Source organism: Anser cygnoides, chromosome 28, assembly GCF_040182565.1.
Source record: "Anser cygnoides isolate HZ-2024a breed goose chromosome 28, Taihu_goose_T2T_genome, whole genome shotgun sequence".
NCBI classification, from domain to species: Eukaryota; Metazoa; Chordata; class Aves; order Anseriformes; family Anatidae; genus Anser; species Anser cygnoides.
Window position 1 is genome coordinate 3998544 of NC_089900.1, and position 15430 is coordinate 4013973.

Here is a 15430-nt window from a genome sequence, read left to right on the forward strand (position 1 = left end):
TGGGCCCAGGAGCCCGGCCCAGCTCAGCAGCACAGGCCCAGCCCAAGGCCTCCCTTGCTCTGCCCCCCACCAGGCTCCCTGCCCATGGCCCTGGGGCTGCAGGGGAACCTGCTGGGAAACAGCCCGAAGGGATCCCTGGGCTTCCCTCCCTCCCCTGGGCACACACACTTCTTGACAGCAGGCTCATTTCTCCTTGCAGAGAGCCAAGTAAGTGTAACAATCACATCTTCTTGTCCCACTATCAGTTTGGGCATCCAGACAAAGTCAGGGAATCACCTTCTTTATCCCCTGTTCAGGGAAGGGATTCAGCAGAGTCAGTTGAGACAGCTCATGATGGATTTCAGAACTGGGACCAAAAGGGAGATCAGCTCACACCCATGCCTGCCCCAGACCCACAGGACCTGGGATTCCTCTGCCCTCCCTTTAATGTACACCACATGGGCACCTGAAGGTGAGCTCCTTGATAACAATCACATCTTCTTTTCCCAGTATCAGTTTGGACATGAAGTCATGGTCAGGGACCGATCTCCTTCATCCCCACTTGAGGAAGGAATTCAGCAGAGTCAGTCGAGGCATCTCATGCTGCTTGTTATTCCTGGGGTTGGAAGGGGTCTCAGCTCCCTCCCATGCCTGCCACAGACCCGCAGGACCTGGGATTCCTCTGGCCTCAGTTCAGGTGTCCACAGCATAGGCACCTTAACGTGAATTACTGAGCCACAATAGCTCCTTAGTGGAGATGGAGGACAGGCAGGAGCTGTTCAGATGCAAACATCTGGTGAAATTTGTGGTTGATCCTCTGAGAGTCAGCTGGAGGCATATGTCCTTTGGGTAACTGAAATAGCAGCAGATGCCACATGTAGGACAACTGAACCTGTCCCTACTCCTTATGTGCAGGGCAGCCTGCAGAGGCTGTCAGCAGAGCAAAAGGAGTCATGTGTCACAGGGAGAGCTAAACCTATTCTGTTCTCTTCTACATGTCCCTTGGCTGTAATGGCTGTTGTGTCACGGACATCTCCACAGGGCCTCAGCTCTCACCAGCAAGGTCTCCCTGCCCTTTGTGCCTTCAGGCAGGACTCTGCAGGGGTACAACAGGTGGTGGGTGGGGACAAAATCAGTGGTTACTTTGCAAACTACACCCTTAACAGTTCATGGGACCTTAGGGCGTGCATCCACGGGTACAGGGAGAGTGTTCTGGCCAGGAGGTACTGGTTCCTTATGATCCCAGGAAGGGATCGGACAGCAGCATTCAGATACTGTAAGGGATCATTTAACTGCTCTTAGAGCTAAGACTGTAAGGAGAGAAGACTATAGATGACCTACTGAATTTGGTGTGACTTCATTCTAGACACAGTACTCCACTGTTAGTTGCAGCTCTCCACTAGATGTTTGCACTGACCCTATGGGATTATTAAAGGGTGAGCGAGTTTTGCTGATCAGTCCTTGGCTCTCTAGTAATGAAGCAGCATATATGTGGTAATCAGGGAGTCTCGGATAGTGCCATATTGCCACTGGTGCACCATTTGGGTAGCTACTGGCACTTCGACCCTGAGCAACCCCGCAACAGAAGGATCCCATGGGGAACCGGGCAAGGTAGAAAACTGTTTAATGTGCATAAATCACCATAAATCACCTCCAGCATGGCCAATTCCATCAGATAAGGGCTGCCTCTCTCCCTGGTGGTCCATTTGCCTGGGTGACATACAACATCTTCCTTGAAGGGATACCTTTCCTTTAGGCCTGACAGGAGTTGCCTCAAGAGAGTGAGGATTTGTGCCCCCTTTCCAATGCCCTCTTCCCTGGGGAGGGATCCCAGCTGCTTGGCTTCCCTGCCCTCTAATTCCAGGCTACTGGCCCTGTTATCCCAGTATCAGAGCAACCAAGTGACAATGTGCTGGCCTAGATGATGGCTGAAATCTTTTTGCCTATCTCGCAGCTCCCCAAGGAATAATGATCAGGTGCTTATCGCTGCTTTTATGATATCATTATTCATCCACCTTTTCCTATGATGGCCCTACTTCAGGGTAACCTGCCTCATCTTCTTCTTCTTCCCTCCCTGTATGAGCAGGAGCTTTTTTCCTTGCTAAACAAGATGATTTTATCTCTCTTGCTTCTTCTCCTGTGTATGTATGACTGATACAGGCACAGGTTGGTTCTGTGGCCCAGTCACAGGGATTGGAGTTGTGTAGATTGCAACTCAGTAAGCATAGGCCAAGCCCCAGCACATTGCAGTGAATTCTGTCTCTTTGGAATTGCCAGGGTGATGACACTCCTTTTTCAAGCATTCTGCCAATTTTTTAAGATTCTGCACTTGTTCAGGGGTGAAGTTCCAAGGCACTGCAGGTGCTCACTGTTGTAGGTGCCTGCCCATATCCTCCCACACTCCCTGCCACTCATAGCTATCCTGCCTCAGGGCAGATCTTTGAGTGGCATTCTGAAATAGTTCACCCTAATCATAAACAAAAAATGAAACACATTCATGAGATAGAACAATAGGTACAGGCTGGTTTGAACATCCCAAGGATATTTGAAGTTTTGAAGAGGTATTGTAACTAGCCTGGAGGAGAAAGGGGGAGGTGAAGGAGAAAGGGAGGGGGAAGAAGTGAGGAGAAGAAGTGTCCCCCCTCATCCCTCCCACAGATTGGCTCCCCGAGGAGAAAAGGTAAAGACTGTTAATTATGAATAGTTTCCGAGAGAAGGTTCCTCAAGTATGGAGGTGACAGCAATGCTGAGTACAACTACCAGATTAGTCTCATGACCAGCAATTTTATCATAACATAAGGCAGTGTTAGGCAGTAGAGTAAACTAATAACCATAAACCAGCCCCCAGAAAGGATAAACAGCACAACAGGGAACACACACAGTATGTAATGTGCTATCCAACACAATTCTGAGGCCAAACAGAGCTACTACGTCGAGATAAAAACAAAATAAACATTGTGGTCAGCAACTATGAAGGTGATATAATGCTTATAACAGATTTATTTTAACATAATCCAGTCATAGCTGTCATTATCTCAACCCTTTGGGCCCCGCACAGGATCCATTTGGGAAGGACGGCATCCCATGGGAGGGACGCAGGGGCAGAGATTGACTGTCAAGGAGCGGTGGAGACAAGTGTCATGGACTGACTACAATCCCCATTCCCCTGTTCCACTCAGGGGAAGGAGATAGAAGAGTGTGGTTGGGGGGAATGGTGTTTTTAGTTTGCTTGTGGTTCCTCACAGTTGTAGTCCACCGGTGATAGGCAATAAATTATATTAGTCTGCCTATGCTAAATCTGTCTTGCCCCGATGATAACTGGTGCCCATGAGGATATTCGGTGGGTGACCTCCTATTCTACCTGAACCCTTGATCTCTTTTCATCATATTTCTCCCCCTTTTCCTTGTAGGTGTGGAAGTGAAAGAGCAGTTGCTGTGGAGTTCACCTGCATAGCCGGGTAAAACCACCATAGCAGAGATATAGGAAGGGTTCAGCACCAGGATTGTGGCCATCCAGGGATGGCATCTCAGCATCCAGGACATGCTCTGCCAGCCTGGTGGAACAGGAGGGAAGGAACAGAGGTTCCCCTGAAGGAGAGCAGTACAAGGGGAAGGCTTGATTTCCAACTCAGGCATGGCTGGAACATTCCTGAGAGGCCTGTGGGAGCTGCAGGCCACACCAGTCTCTGGGACACCAGAGGTCTTTCCTCCCAGAGACAGATCTCAAAGAGGCACGAGCTCCCAGGGAAACCTAGCCCTGCATTGTCCCCCATCACGACGAGGCTGAGCCATGCCTAGTGGATCCCTGGGGCTCAGGGCAGCCCTAGCATCAGGACCAAGGAGTCGTGGTTGCTGCAACATCCCCTGAGCCCATCGGAATCCTCAGGCAGGGCTCTTGCAGCAGCCACCTGTCCTGTCCAGCCCCCCAAAACAGCCCAGGGCTTGCAGCTTGGGACAGCTGACAGCCCCTGGGCCACCCCTTCGGAAGGGGCTCCTGACACCCTCACCTTTAGGGGAGAGCTGCAGGAGCACTGGAAACATGGAAGTCAGGTTGGAGGTGATGGTCGCACTCCAGCAGCCCTCCATCTCGCTTGCTGCTGGCCCTCAGCTCACGACAAGGGATGCCCGCCCTGGCTCCTCAACCACAGCTCCTCTGCAAGGTGCCCCTGCTCCTCCGCCCGTCAGCGAGGGTCGCCCAGTGCAACCTTGCTGCCTGCTGCCCCCACTCCTGGCCACAGAAGGACAGCGGTGGGGAGCACCCAAGCAGTGCCCAGCAGGGACCAGGCCTTGCAGGGAAGTGCCGGCACTGCTGCTGCTCCAGTGACGATATCCTGGTGATGCAGTGCATCCATCCCCCTGTGACATCAGCACATGTCATTTGAAGGTCTATGAGGTCAGCAGCATGGAGATGGCACAGCTTGGGAGAGAGACGAGAGATTTCCCTTCTTGTCCTGAGAAACTGTCACCTCCCTTCTGCCCTGTTCTTTTCAGGATCAGGAACAGATGAGGGAAATCTCCAAATGGTGCCAAAGGCCATGGAATATAGGAAGTGGAGTGCTGGAGGAGTCGCCACTGTGTTCCTGCACCAATATGCCTCTTGTTTGGAGCCCTTCCAGGAAGGTGGGGTTTTCAGCTTCTCCTTGGCCTGGGCTTTTTTCAAAAGATGGGAGCGAAGGCACCTGGGATGCAGCAGCCCCTCACTGTGCCTGAACTCCTCTTCTGCATGAATCTGGGCTCTCTCTTACAACCTGACCAAGTCTCTCATTTCAGGAGACCTGTGGCATGCTGAAGGCAGGACTACCGTCCCTGACTGTACTGCACAGAGATCCACGTGGTCCTGTGTCAGCTGGACTATGCTGCAAGCGAACCCTGCTGGATCATGTGGAGCTGATCATGGTGTCCCGGCCATTAGCTGCCATGTCTGCAACCAGAGCCCCAGAAGAGGAGAGGCGCATCTCTGCGGACATGCTCCCCTTTCCTCTTGCATGACAGAGGGGATGCCAGTGACTGCCCAGCAGTGCCCATCCCTGGGGGCTGTGCACAGCTGGGTGAGGCTCTCGGGGGGGGTTTCTCTGGCTCTTTGTCTTCCACAGAGTGAGCACCGTGATATTTCCCCACATTTCTCCACCCATTCATGCTGCTCCTGCTATTGTGTTTAGGCTCTCTAGGGATGGGGGTTTCAGGTGCAGTTCCAAAAATGACCCTGAACATCCTGCCACAGATGTGTCAGCACAGCAATGAGGTGTTCCATCGCCCATCTGACTTGTGGGGCCACAGGCAATGCAGTGCAAGGGGGTGGGTAACATGCCAACTGTCCCTGCACAAGACCTAGAGTGCCTTTCTCCTGGGATCATAATGAACCAGCACCTCCTGGTCACAACCAAGAATTCTTCAGTGCAAACCCTACTGTCCCATAGACTATAAGGATGTAGTTTGCAAAGTACCAGTGATTTTATCCCCACCCAGCACCTCTTGCACCCAGGCAGAGTCCTGTGTCAGGGCATAAAAGGCAGGCAGACCTTGCTGGTGTTAGATGAAGCCATGTGGACATGTCCATGACATAACAAACTAATTCTCAGAGAAGATGTGATTGTTACACTTAGTTGGTTTTCTGCAAGGAGAAATGAGCCTGGTGTGAAGAAGTGTGTGTGCCCAGGTGAGGGAGGGAACCCCAGGGATTCCTTGAGGCTGCTTCCCAGCAGGTTCCCCTGCAGCCCCAGGGCCATGGGCAGGGAGCCTGGTGGGGGCAGAGCAAGGGAGGCCTTGGGCTGGGCCTGTGCTGCTGAGTGAGTCCTGCTCTGGAGATGTGTCACTGGGAGCAAAGTGCCCAAGCTGTTCTAGTCAAAATGTCTCAGGGCACTGCAGTGCCTAGTGCCGGGAAATGAGCTGGCTCTGTTCGGGTCACTCTGGTTAAAGGTGATCCAGCAGTGTCCCTGGGGTTATCCTGCTGGAGGATGTTGAACCGCCTTTCTTTATTATAGATGCACTACATCTGAACAAAAGTATGTGTTTCAGAACGTTCCTTTCCCAGAACGTTCAGTTCCTTTCCCAGGAACACACTGCTGCACAGCAGGGCAGAGTCCTTGAGAGCTCATGGGCAGAGGCCGCTGCTCCAAACAGTGCTCAGCCAGCACAAACCAGAGCTCCAGCCAGAGAGGAGAATGAAGCTGCTGCTGAGAAAGCATGTGTTTGTGACTGATAGGAACAACATCGTCACTGTTCCAGCTGCATTAGGGATCATAATTCATATGCAGCTCAAACAGTGACAATGTTGTTCTTATCGCTCAGGTATGTGCATGAACAAAAAGCATCCATGTTCCCTCCTAACTTTTGGGCCTCTAAGGTGTGTTGGGCTAGGAAGGAACTCTCCCTTCAGGACACCACATCTAAGGATGTTTGACTCTTTACATGGGGCTTCTGCTGGGCTGCAGGCTGCCATGCTCAAGGGTACAGCTCTGCCCTAGCAGCTCTGTGTTATCTAGCAGCTCCATGGAGAAGACACATCAGTCCTAAGGCCATAGAAATGCTGCTGCATGGCTGTATGTGGGCAGCTGCTGTGATCCCTCTGTGTCTGTGGTGAAGAGCAGAGAGCTGAGATCTTCCTCAGGTATGATGAAATCAGTGAGGTGTTTGGAGATCTGCCCTTTGAACCTGGATTCCTCTGCTCTCAGCAGTATCCAGGTTATTTTCAGGGAAACAGCTGAATGTGACCATCCTCCGGAGGTGCCTGTACAGAGCAGCTGAGACCAAGACTGATGGATACACCAGCTGCCCCCACTCTGCCCTGAGGGACAGTCATGCTGAAAAATTCTTTGATAGCTCAACTGTATTCTATCTGAGGAAAGCCCATGTTGTCATCTACCTAACTCTGTAGGGCAGGACTCCCTCCTCCAGAGCACCTCTGATCCTGGTGGTACCTTCAATCAGCACCAATCACAGCTCATGAAAGGGACCTGCAAAGGCCTTCCTGGAAGGGCAGAGGCAGTCAGGGAGGTTTCTACAAGAAATGGAGTAGGTTTCATCACAGACTTCTGTCCTAATGTTTTCCTGTTTTTTCCTCCTCAGACAGCTCTCCATACCCAGATTACTTCCCTCGCTCTGATCTAAAGGACAGAGTTGTTGCCTTGCAGGACCCACAAGATTTCACCTGGAGTGCAGCAGAAATGCAAAGGGTTTCCATAGTCACCTGCTCCCAGTAGCACTCTCTGGCACCACCAAGCAGGGCCCTAGAAAGGCACTTGCAGAGGTCTTCCTTAAAGGGAAACATCATTTCTGAGGTTTAAGAAGAAACGGAGTACATTTTGCTCACACAGTCTAGCTTAACATTTTGCTGCATTTTCTTTCTCAGACAGGTCTCCATGCCCAGAGGAATCAAATGTCCAACAGTAGCTCCATCACCGAGTTCCTCCTCCTGCCATTCGCAGACACGCGGGAGCTGCAGCTCCTGCACTTCGCGCTCTTCCTGGGCATCTACCTGGCTGCCCTCCTGGGCAACGGCCTCATCCTCACCGCCGTAGCCTGCGACCACCGCCTCCACACCCCCATGTACTTCTTCCTCCTCAACCTCGCCCTCCTCGACCTGGGCTGCATCTCCACCACTCTGCCCAAAGCCATGGCCAATTCCCTCTGGGACACCAGGGCCATTTCCTACTCAGGGTGTGCTGCACAGGTCTTTCTGTTCGTCTTCCTGTTTTCAGCAGAGTATTCTCTTCTCACCATCATGGCCTATGACCGCTACGTTGCCATCTGCAAGCCCCTGCACTACGGGACCCTCCTGGGCAGCAGAGCTTGTGCCCAGATGGCAGCAGCTGCCTGGGGCAGTGGGGTTCTCTATGCTCTGATGCACACTGCCAGTTCATTTTCACTGCCAGTCTGTGGAGGAAATATCCTGGACCAGTTCTTCTGTGAAATCCCCCAGATCCTCAAGCTCTCCTGCACAGACTCCTACCTGAAGGAAGTTTGGCTTCTACTGGCTGGTTTCTGTTTAGCATTTGTCTGTTTTGTTTTCATCATACTGTCCTATGTTCAGATCATCAGGGCCGTGCTGAGGATGCCGTCTGAGCAGGGACGGCACAAAGCCTTTTCCACGTGCCTCCCCCACCTCACTGTGGTCTCCCTCTTTCTCAGCACTGGCTTTTTTGCCTACCTGAAGCCCCCCTCCATCTCTTCTCCATCCCTGAACCTGGTGGTAGCAGTTCTGTACTCCGTGGTGCCTCCAACACTGAACCCCTTCATCTACAGCATAAAGAACCAGGAGCTCAAGGGTGACATTAGGAAAGTGATTTTATGGATATTTCTCAATAGTGAAAAATTTCCCTTCTTTTTCCAGAAATGACTTAACTTAGTATCTCCGTGCAGGCCTGGTCCTTCTTTCATATCATTATTGTAATTGTTAACTTTGGTATCATTTGCATTTTTTACACTCTTAGAAAACTATCCTACTTCTCCTGAGGAATTACATTACTCTGTTTACTCTTGAGGTTCGATAAACATATGTCTAACAATAGGTCAGAGCTCACTCTTACATAGCTTTTGAGAAAAGAAAAAAAAAAAAAAGAAAAGAAAAAAAAAAAGCATCTCCAGAGTGCATTGCCTGAAGACTTGGCTCTTTTTTCAAAGCTGGTGCCAAGATCAGAGCTGTGCAGCTGCTCCCCAAAAGGCCTGTTGCTGCATGGATCTGGGAGAGGAAAAGCTCATTGCCGTACTGTGAGCTGTGAGAGATTGTGGGTGGGATTTAGGAGCACCCTGTTGGTGTCTGATGACAGCAGAAATGGTGAATGGTCACTGAGGTACATAGCCATGACTGTCCCTCATGGGGCTGGGCAGAGGACAGCTTCCAGGACATGAATGTGGAGCTGTGTGGAGAGCCCAGGTGTTCTCCGTGGGCAGCATGTTGTCAAGGTGGGCAAGGACTGGAGTCTTACAAAGAGAGAAAATGCACGAGAGCTTGTCACCAAAAGGGGTAGTGTGAAATTTAGATGTCCTCAGGCAAAGGAGAGCATCGCAGTTCCTGTGCAATTCAGTGAAGAACCAGCACGCACAGGGAAGGGAGGATGGAGAGGGATTCCTGTCACCCTCACAAAGTACCACCAGCTGGATTTAGAAAGACACCTGGAAACCCCCTAGGTCCTTGGCAATGTCCCTTGCTCTTTCTGAGCACCTGCCAGAACTACACACCATAAAAAGCAGGATTAGCAACAGTGATCCCAACCCATCTGGGTCTACTTCCCGCCGTGTGCAGCTCAGCCAGCGTGCGGTCACCTCTTGGGCACCACAGCCTGCTTGGTCTGCTCAGAGCACCACCAGCTCAGGGCCCTGTGGGGAGCATGGGGAGGTGGCCAGAGACATCTGGAGAGGTGAGAGGAGGGATGGGGAGAGATCAGATGGGAGCTGACCTTGGCTGGAAGTTGTCTCAAATACTGGTGTTCACCTAATCAAGACAAGGTCTGGACTGTGGGTACCCCAATGCATGCTCATGACTTAGGGTAGATGAGCCAGAAATCCAGTTTTCCTGGTGCTGCACTAGGTTGGGAAGTGGCTGAAGAAGGACTGGTGTCCTCTGCTCTGCATCTCATAACTCCATAATCTTTCCTGAAGGGTGGCATCGGAAGCCAAGTCTGGGGCCCTGTGCCAGGGCTTCTAGGGATGGAAGCACGACACAGCAGCCATACCAGTTTGCTTCTGTTCCTCAGTCTGAGTCTAGCACACGTCCATGTGACAGTCTCCTCCAACCTGTGTGCTGAACCTGAGCCCAAAAGTCCTCAGCAAGTCCTCAGCTCGGGTCCACCCCAGGGACTGGAGTGCAGCTGCGACCACACGAAGGACGAGCCCTCTCCTTGGGCCTGTCCATGGCTGGATGCCTCTGCATGCCGCCCAGGAAAAGGGAGTGTATTACTAATATGTTAAGGCCCCTTTCACCTTCTCTGTGTCTGTGGGGCCCTCAAGAAATGACCCTCAGTCCTGAAATCAGGCCCAGCTTCTTCTTGCATCAGGAGCCTGGAGACATTGCCCCAGAAGTCTCAGCCCTGTTCTGCACACAGGCAAATACACACAAGTGTATGCACAAGCACACAAACACCATCTCATACACACACAGATGTGTGCACAAGGCATGGACATGGCCAAACATACCTCTGTGCATTCTTTACCTTCTCATCTGTTTCTCTAGGTGATCCTGTGAATCACATCAGGCAGACCACGTGGTTCAAATGGCACAAGCTTCCTCCTTATTGCCTTTTCTCTTTTCTAGTTATAATTAGTAATGTACAGTTCCCAGGATGCAATGGTGGGACCTGCTACTTCAAAGCTGCCTATCCTGCAAGGGCATTTCCCTTGTTTAAGGACAAGCTGCCCCAGTTCAGATCAGAGCCAGTTCCTCCAGCTTGAAAAGGAACCTGCCGGCTGCTGGCCAAAAGCTGAGCCAATGAGCGATGCTGGTTGTGCCTCTGTGATAAATTTTTTTGAAAGTGTCAAAATACTCTGTGCAGCAGCAGCTGGCAGAGGAGTGAGAAAATGTGAGAGAAGCAGCCCTGCAGACACCAAGGTCAGTGCAGAAGGAGGGCAGGAGGTGCTCCAGGCGCCAGAGCAGAAGTTCCCCTGCAGCCCGTGGAGGAGCCCATGTGGAGCAGGTGGATGTGGCCTGAAGGAGGCTGCAGCCATTGGAGAGGAGCCCACACGGGACCAAGATTTCTGGCGGGAGCTGCAGCCCATATGGAGGAGCTGACACTGGAGCGGACCACTTCCGAAGGACTTTCCCCAGCTTTGTACGGATCCATGTTGGATAACATCTTAAGAACTGCAGTCTGTGGAAAAGTCATCTTGGATCGGTTTGGGAAGAACTGCATCCCATGGGAGGGAGAGACCCCACCCTGCCCTACCCTGGAGCAGCGGAAGAGGGTGAGGATGGAGATGAAGTGTTATGGACTGACCACAACCCTCATTCCTCATCCCCATGCATCACTCGGCGGGGAGGAGGTTAAGGAAGTGCAGTGGGGGGTGAAGTTGTTTTTTGTTGGCTCTTAGTTGTCACTGCTCTAGACTCTTATTAATTCGCATTAAATGACATTAATTCTCCCCAAGCCAAGTCTGTCTTGCTGTGACAGTAATTGTGAACGGTTTCCTGCCCCTTACCTCAACCCACGAGTTGTTTAATTGTATTCTCTCACCCTGTCCATAAGGAAATATTCCCCCAGCACAGCCCCCTGCCAGCCCTCACTGCCCCAGCCCCCCACTGCCCTTCTGCTTTAGCAGCCTCCCCCCCTTCACCCAGCCTTGTCCCAGCCCCAGCATGTCCCACACAGGCGTTCGCAGACAGTCCTGCCCTGGGGCTGGCTGGGCTCTGGGCCCGGAGAGGAACCAGGCTGGGCTGGCCGTTCCCCCGGTACAGGCCCTGAGCCCAGCAGGAGGATGGAGGTGCTCACATTTCAGCAGTCGGCCCTCCACAAACCGTGGTGGAAGGCTGGTGCTGGGAACTGTGAGGGGCGGGGGCTGGTGGTAGCTTTCTTGGGCAGTTCCTCCTTTTTGTTCATGCTACAAGCTGGGCTGAATCTGTGCCCTGACACACCTGGCTTGAGGGCCCTGTGGGTGTGGGGATAGTGTTTACTGTCTGACCACCCTCATGGTAAGGAAATTTTTCCTAATGTCCAGTCTGAAGCTCCCCTGGTGCAGCTTTGTGCCATGCCTTTGTGCCTGAGGATGACATGAATCCTTTTCCAGACCCACCTTCCCTTGCCCACTGGGTCCACATTTCCTCCATGGAGACTGCAAACATCTCATTTGCCTGTAGAAGCCGAGATATCAAACAGACACTATGGGAGAGTCAGCTCAGTCCCAGTGGCACACATATTTTATAGGGGCTACAGAGAAAGAGAGCAGGTTGATGTTTCAGATGAAATGAGACGAAGCCAAATGTGTGTAGGAACATCACAATGGTACTTAACAACAACAACAAAAATAATATAATATAATAATAACAATAATAATAATAATACAACACACAGGAATGTACTGAATATACAATGAATATACTGTGAGTCATTTGTGGAGACAGATGAGAAGTTTACCACCAGTGAAAAATGTCAATGAAATCACTTTGTTCAGTGCAACTTTCAGCTCCTGGTTCCTCATGCTGTAGATGAAGGGGTTCACTGCTGGGGGCACCACCGAGTACAGAATTGCCACAACCAGGTCTAGGGATGTGGAGGAGATGGAGGGGGGCTTCAGGTAGGTAAACATGACAGTGCTGATAAAGAGAGAGACCACAGCCAGGTGAGGGAGTGTCCTGGTTCCAGTTAGGACAGAGTTAAGTAGCTCATAGTAGCTGGTAGGGTGCTATGTTTTGGATTAGGATGAGAAGAGCGCTGATAACATGCTGATGTTTTAATTGTTGCAGAGCAGTGTTTACACCAGGCCAAGGACTTTTTGGCTTCTTGCTCTGTCCTGCCAGCGAGCAGGCTGGGGGTGCAGCAGGAGCTGGGAGGGGACAGACCCAGGACAGCTGACCCAAACTGGCCAAAGGGGTATTCCATACCATCTGACGTCATGCTAAACAATATATAGGGGTGGCTGGCCGGGGTGGGGGGGCCGGCTGCTCGGGAATAGGCTGGGCATCGGTCAGCGGGTGGTGAGCAATTGCATTGTGCATCACTTGTTTTCTTACACATTATTATTGTTAATACTATTATCATTATCACTATTATTATTATTATTGTTATTATTATATTCCTTATATTCCTTATATTATTATATTCCTGTCTTAATAAACTGTCTTTATCTCAACTCACAGGCTTCACTTTCCCGTTTCTCTCCCCCATCCCAGAGAGGGAGGGGGGAGGGTGAGCGAACGGCTGTGTGGTGTTTAGCTGCCAGCCGGGTTAAACCACAACAGTCCTTTTGGCGCCCAACGTGGGGCACGAAGGGTTGAGATATCGACAAATCTGACCAGAGTGTGTTAAACTAAAATTGGTATAAGTATTGGACCTGCTTAATAGTTGCTAGTCACGATGTTGATTGCCTTAATCTCCAGTCTGCTGTGCCTGTTTTCCAAATTGAGTTTTATGGTGCGTTACTTTCTGTATGTGCTCCCTGTTGCACTGTTTATCCTTTCCGGGCCCTGGTTTAAGATTGTTATGGTACTGTGCGGTGTAGCAATGGCTTATGAAATGATGAAATATCTGGTCACGACTTTAACCTGGTATTTGTACTCAGCACTGACGTCGACTCTATACTTTGGAACCCATATCTCGGAAACTATTAGCAATTACACCTATTGCCTGTTTTCGTTAGGGAGCCAATCTGTGAAGGGGACAGGGGAAGACATGTTTCCCTACCTGTTCACTCTCCCTTTCTCCTTCACCACCACCCTCTTATCCCCCGAGCTAGTTACGGTGGCTCTCCGAGATGTTGAATATCCTTGGGATACTCAGACCAGCCTGCTCTTGTTGTTATGTCTCCTGAATGCGCTTCAGATTTTGTGGAGGGTTAAACAACTACTTAGGAATCTCATCCGGAGATCTGTCTTGAGGCGGGATAGTTGCGAGTGGCAGGGAGTGTGGGAGGATATGGGCAGGTTTCTAGAGCAGTGGTCACCTCCAGTGTTTTGGACATTCACCCCTGAACAACTGCAAAATCCTAAAAAGCTGGCAGAATGCTTGAAAAAAAGGTGTCATGACTCTGGCAGTTCCAAAGTGACACAAATCACTGTAGCGTGCTGGGGTCTGGCTTGTGCCTATCGAGCTGCAATTGATGCTACTAGCAACCTAGCTCCAGCTCCTGCAGCCGTTCCAGCTCCAGCTCCTGCAGCCGCTCCAGCTCCAGCTCCCGCAGCCACTCCAGCCCCTGCAGCAGCTCCAGCTCCTGCAGCTGCTCCCACTCCTGTGGCTGGGTCAGAGAAACGAGCTGTAGCAGTGCAAGTTGACCCCGCAGAGGGTATTCCAACCCCTGTGGCAGACCCTGTGTCTGGGTCAGAGAAACGAGCTGTAGCAGTGCAAGTTGACCCCGCAGAGGGTATTCCAACCCCTGTGGCAGACCCTGTGTCTGGGTCAGAGAAACGAGCTGTAGCAGTGCAAGTTGCCCCTGTAGACAAGGTGAAAAAATGGTATAGAGGCTCAGGTCGTTTAAAACGCAGACAGTCTTCTGCTAAGTCTGGGCATAGTGAAGACGAGGCTGGGCCATCAAAGGTGCAGGAGACTGAAGATGAGGATGAGGATGGCGAAAAATCAACAGTAACTACCCGGACTCCATACCAGCCATCAAAGGTGCAGGAGACTGAAGATGAGGATGAGGATGTCAGAAAATCAACAGTAACTACCCGGACTCTACACCGGCCATCAAAGGTGCAGGAGACTGAAGATGAGGATGAGGATGTCGAAAAATCAACAGTAACTACCCGGACTCTATACCAGCGTGAGCTACGAGATGTGCGAAAAGATTTTGGTCGCTGTATAGGCGAGCAGCTTGTCACCTGGCTGCTCCGGTGCTGGGACACGGGAGCCAATTATGTGGAATTGGAGGGCAAGGAAGCCAGGCGGCTGGGAACCCTTGCTAGGGACGCATGCATTGACAAAGCAATTGGAGATGGAGCACGATCTCGCAGCCTCTGGAGGCGTCTCCTGTCAGCTGTGAAGGAAAGGTATCCCTTCAAGGAAGAACTTGTATGTTTACCAAGCATATGGACCACCATGGAGAAGGGAATTCAGTACCTGAGGGAATTGGCCGTACGGGAAGTAATTTATAAGGACCTAGACGACGCACAAACATCCGCAGATCCAGATGCAGTCCGGTGTACACTACCCATGTGGCAGAAGTTTGTACAGAGTGCACCATCATCATATGCCAGCTCATTGGCAATACTAGCCTGGAAAGCGGAGGAGAATCCCACAGTGAGTGAAGTGACTAAAATACTCCGGCAGTACGAAGGAAATCTCTCCTCTTCCCTAAAGGCCTGTGTCTCAGCTGTGGAGAAACTCTCTGAAGAGGTCCACCAACTTAAAGAGAATTTATCTTCCCCTCCACCTGAACGAACCAGTGTCCACCAGCTAAAAGAGAATGCTTTAGAGAAACTTTCTGAAAAGATCCACCAACTTGAAGAAAGATTATCTTCCCCTTCACCTGAACGAACCAGTGTCCACCAGCTAAAAGAGAATGCTTTGGAGAAACTTTCTGAAAAGATCCACCAACTTGAAGAAAGATTATCTTCCCCTTCACCTGAACGAACCAGTGTCCACCAGCTAAAAGAGAATACTTTGGAGAAACTTTCTGAAAAGATCCACCAACTTGAAGAGAGATTATTTTCCTCCCCACCTGTACAAACCAGTGTCTCAGCTATTAGGGGTAAACGTTCATCTATGCAAGGAAGACAATATGGTGGGCACACACACCGCGCCACCCTGTGGTTTTACCTACGTGACCATGGAGAGGACATGAGAAAATGGGATGGAAAATCTACTGCGAC

General features: G+C 51.0%; 1 protein-coding gene across 1 annotated transcript; it reads left to right on the plus strand.

Annotated features, from left to right (window-relative positions):
- The first annotated feature begins 7354 nt into the window (after positions 1–7354).
- LOC136787285 (olfactory receptor 14A16-like) lies at positions 7355–14946 on the plus strand. Its single transcript, XM_066984438.1, has 2 exons — positions 7355–8260; positions 14765–14946. The coding sequence occupies exons 1-2, from the start codon at positions 7355–7357 to the stop codon at positions 14864–14866; spliced, it is 1008 nt and encodes a 335-aa protein (XP_066840539.1). The 3' UTR covers positions 14867–14946.
- The last annotated feature ends 484 nt before the right edge of the window (positions 14947–15430 follow it).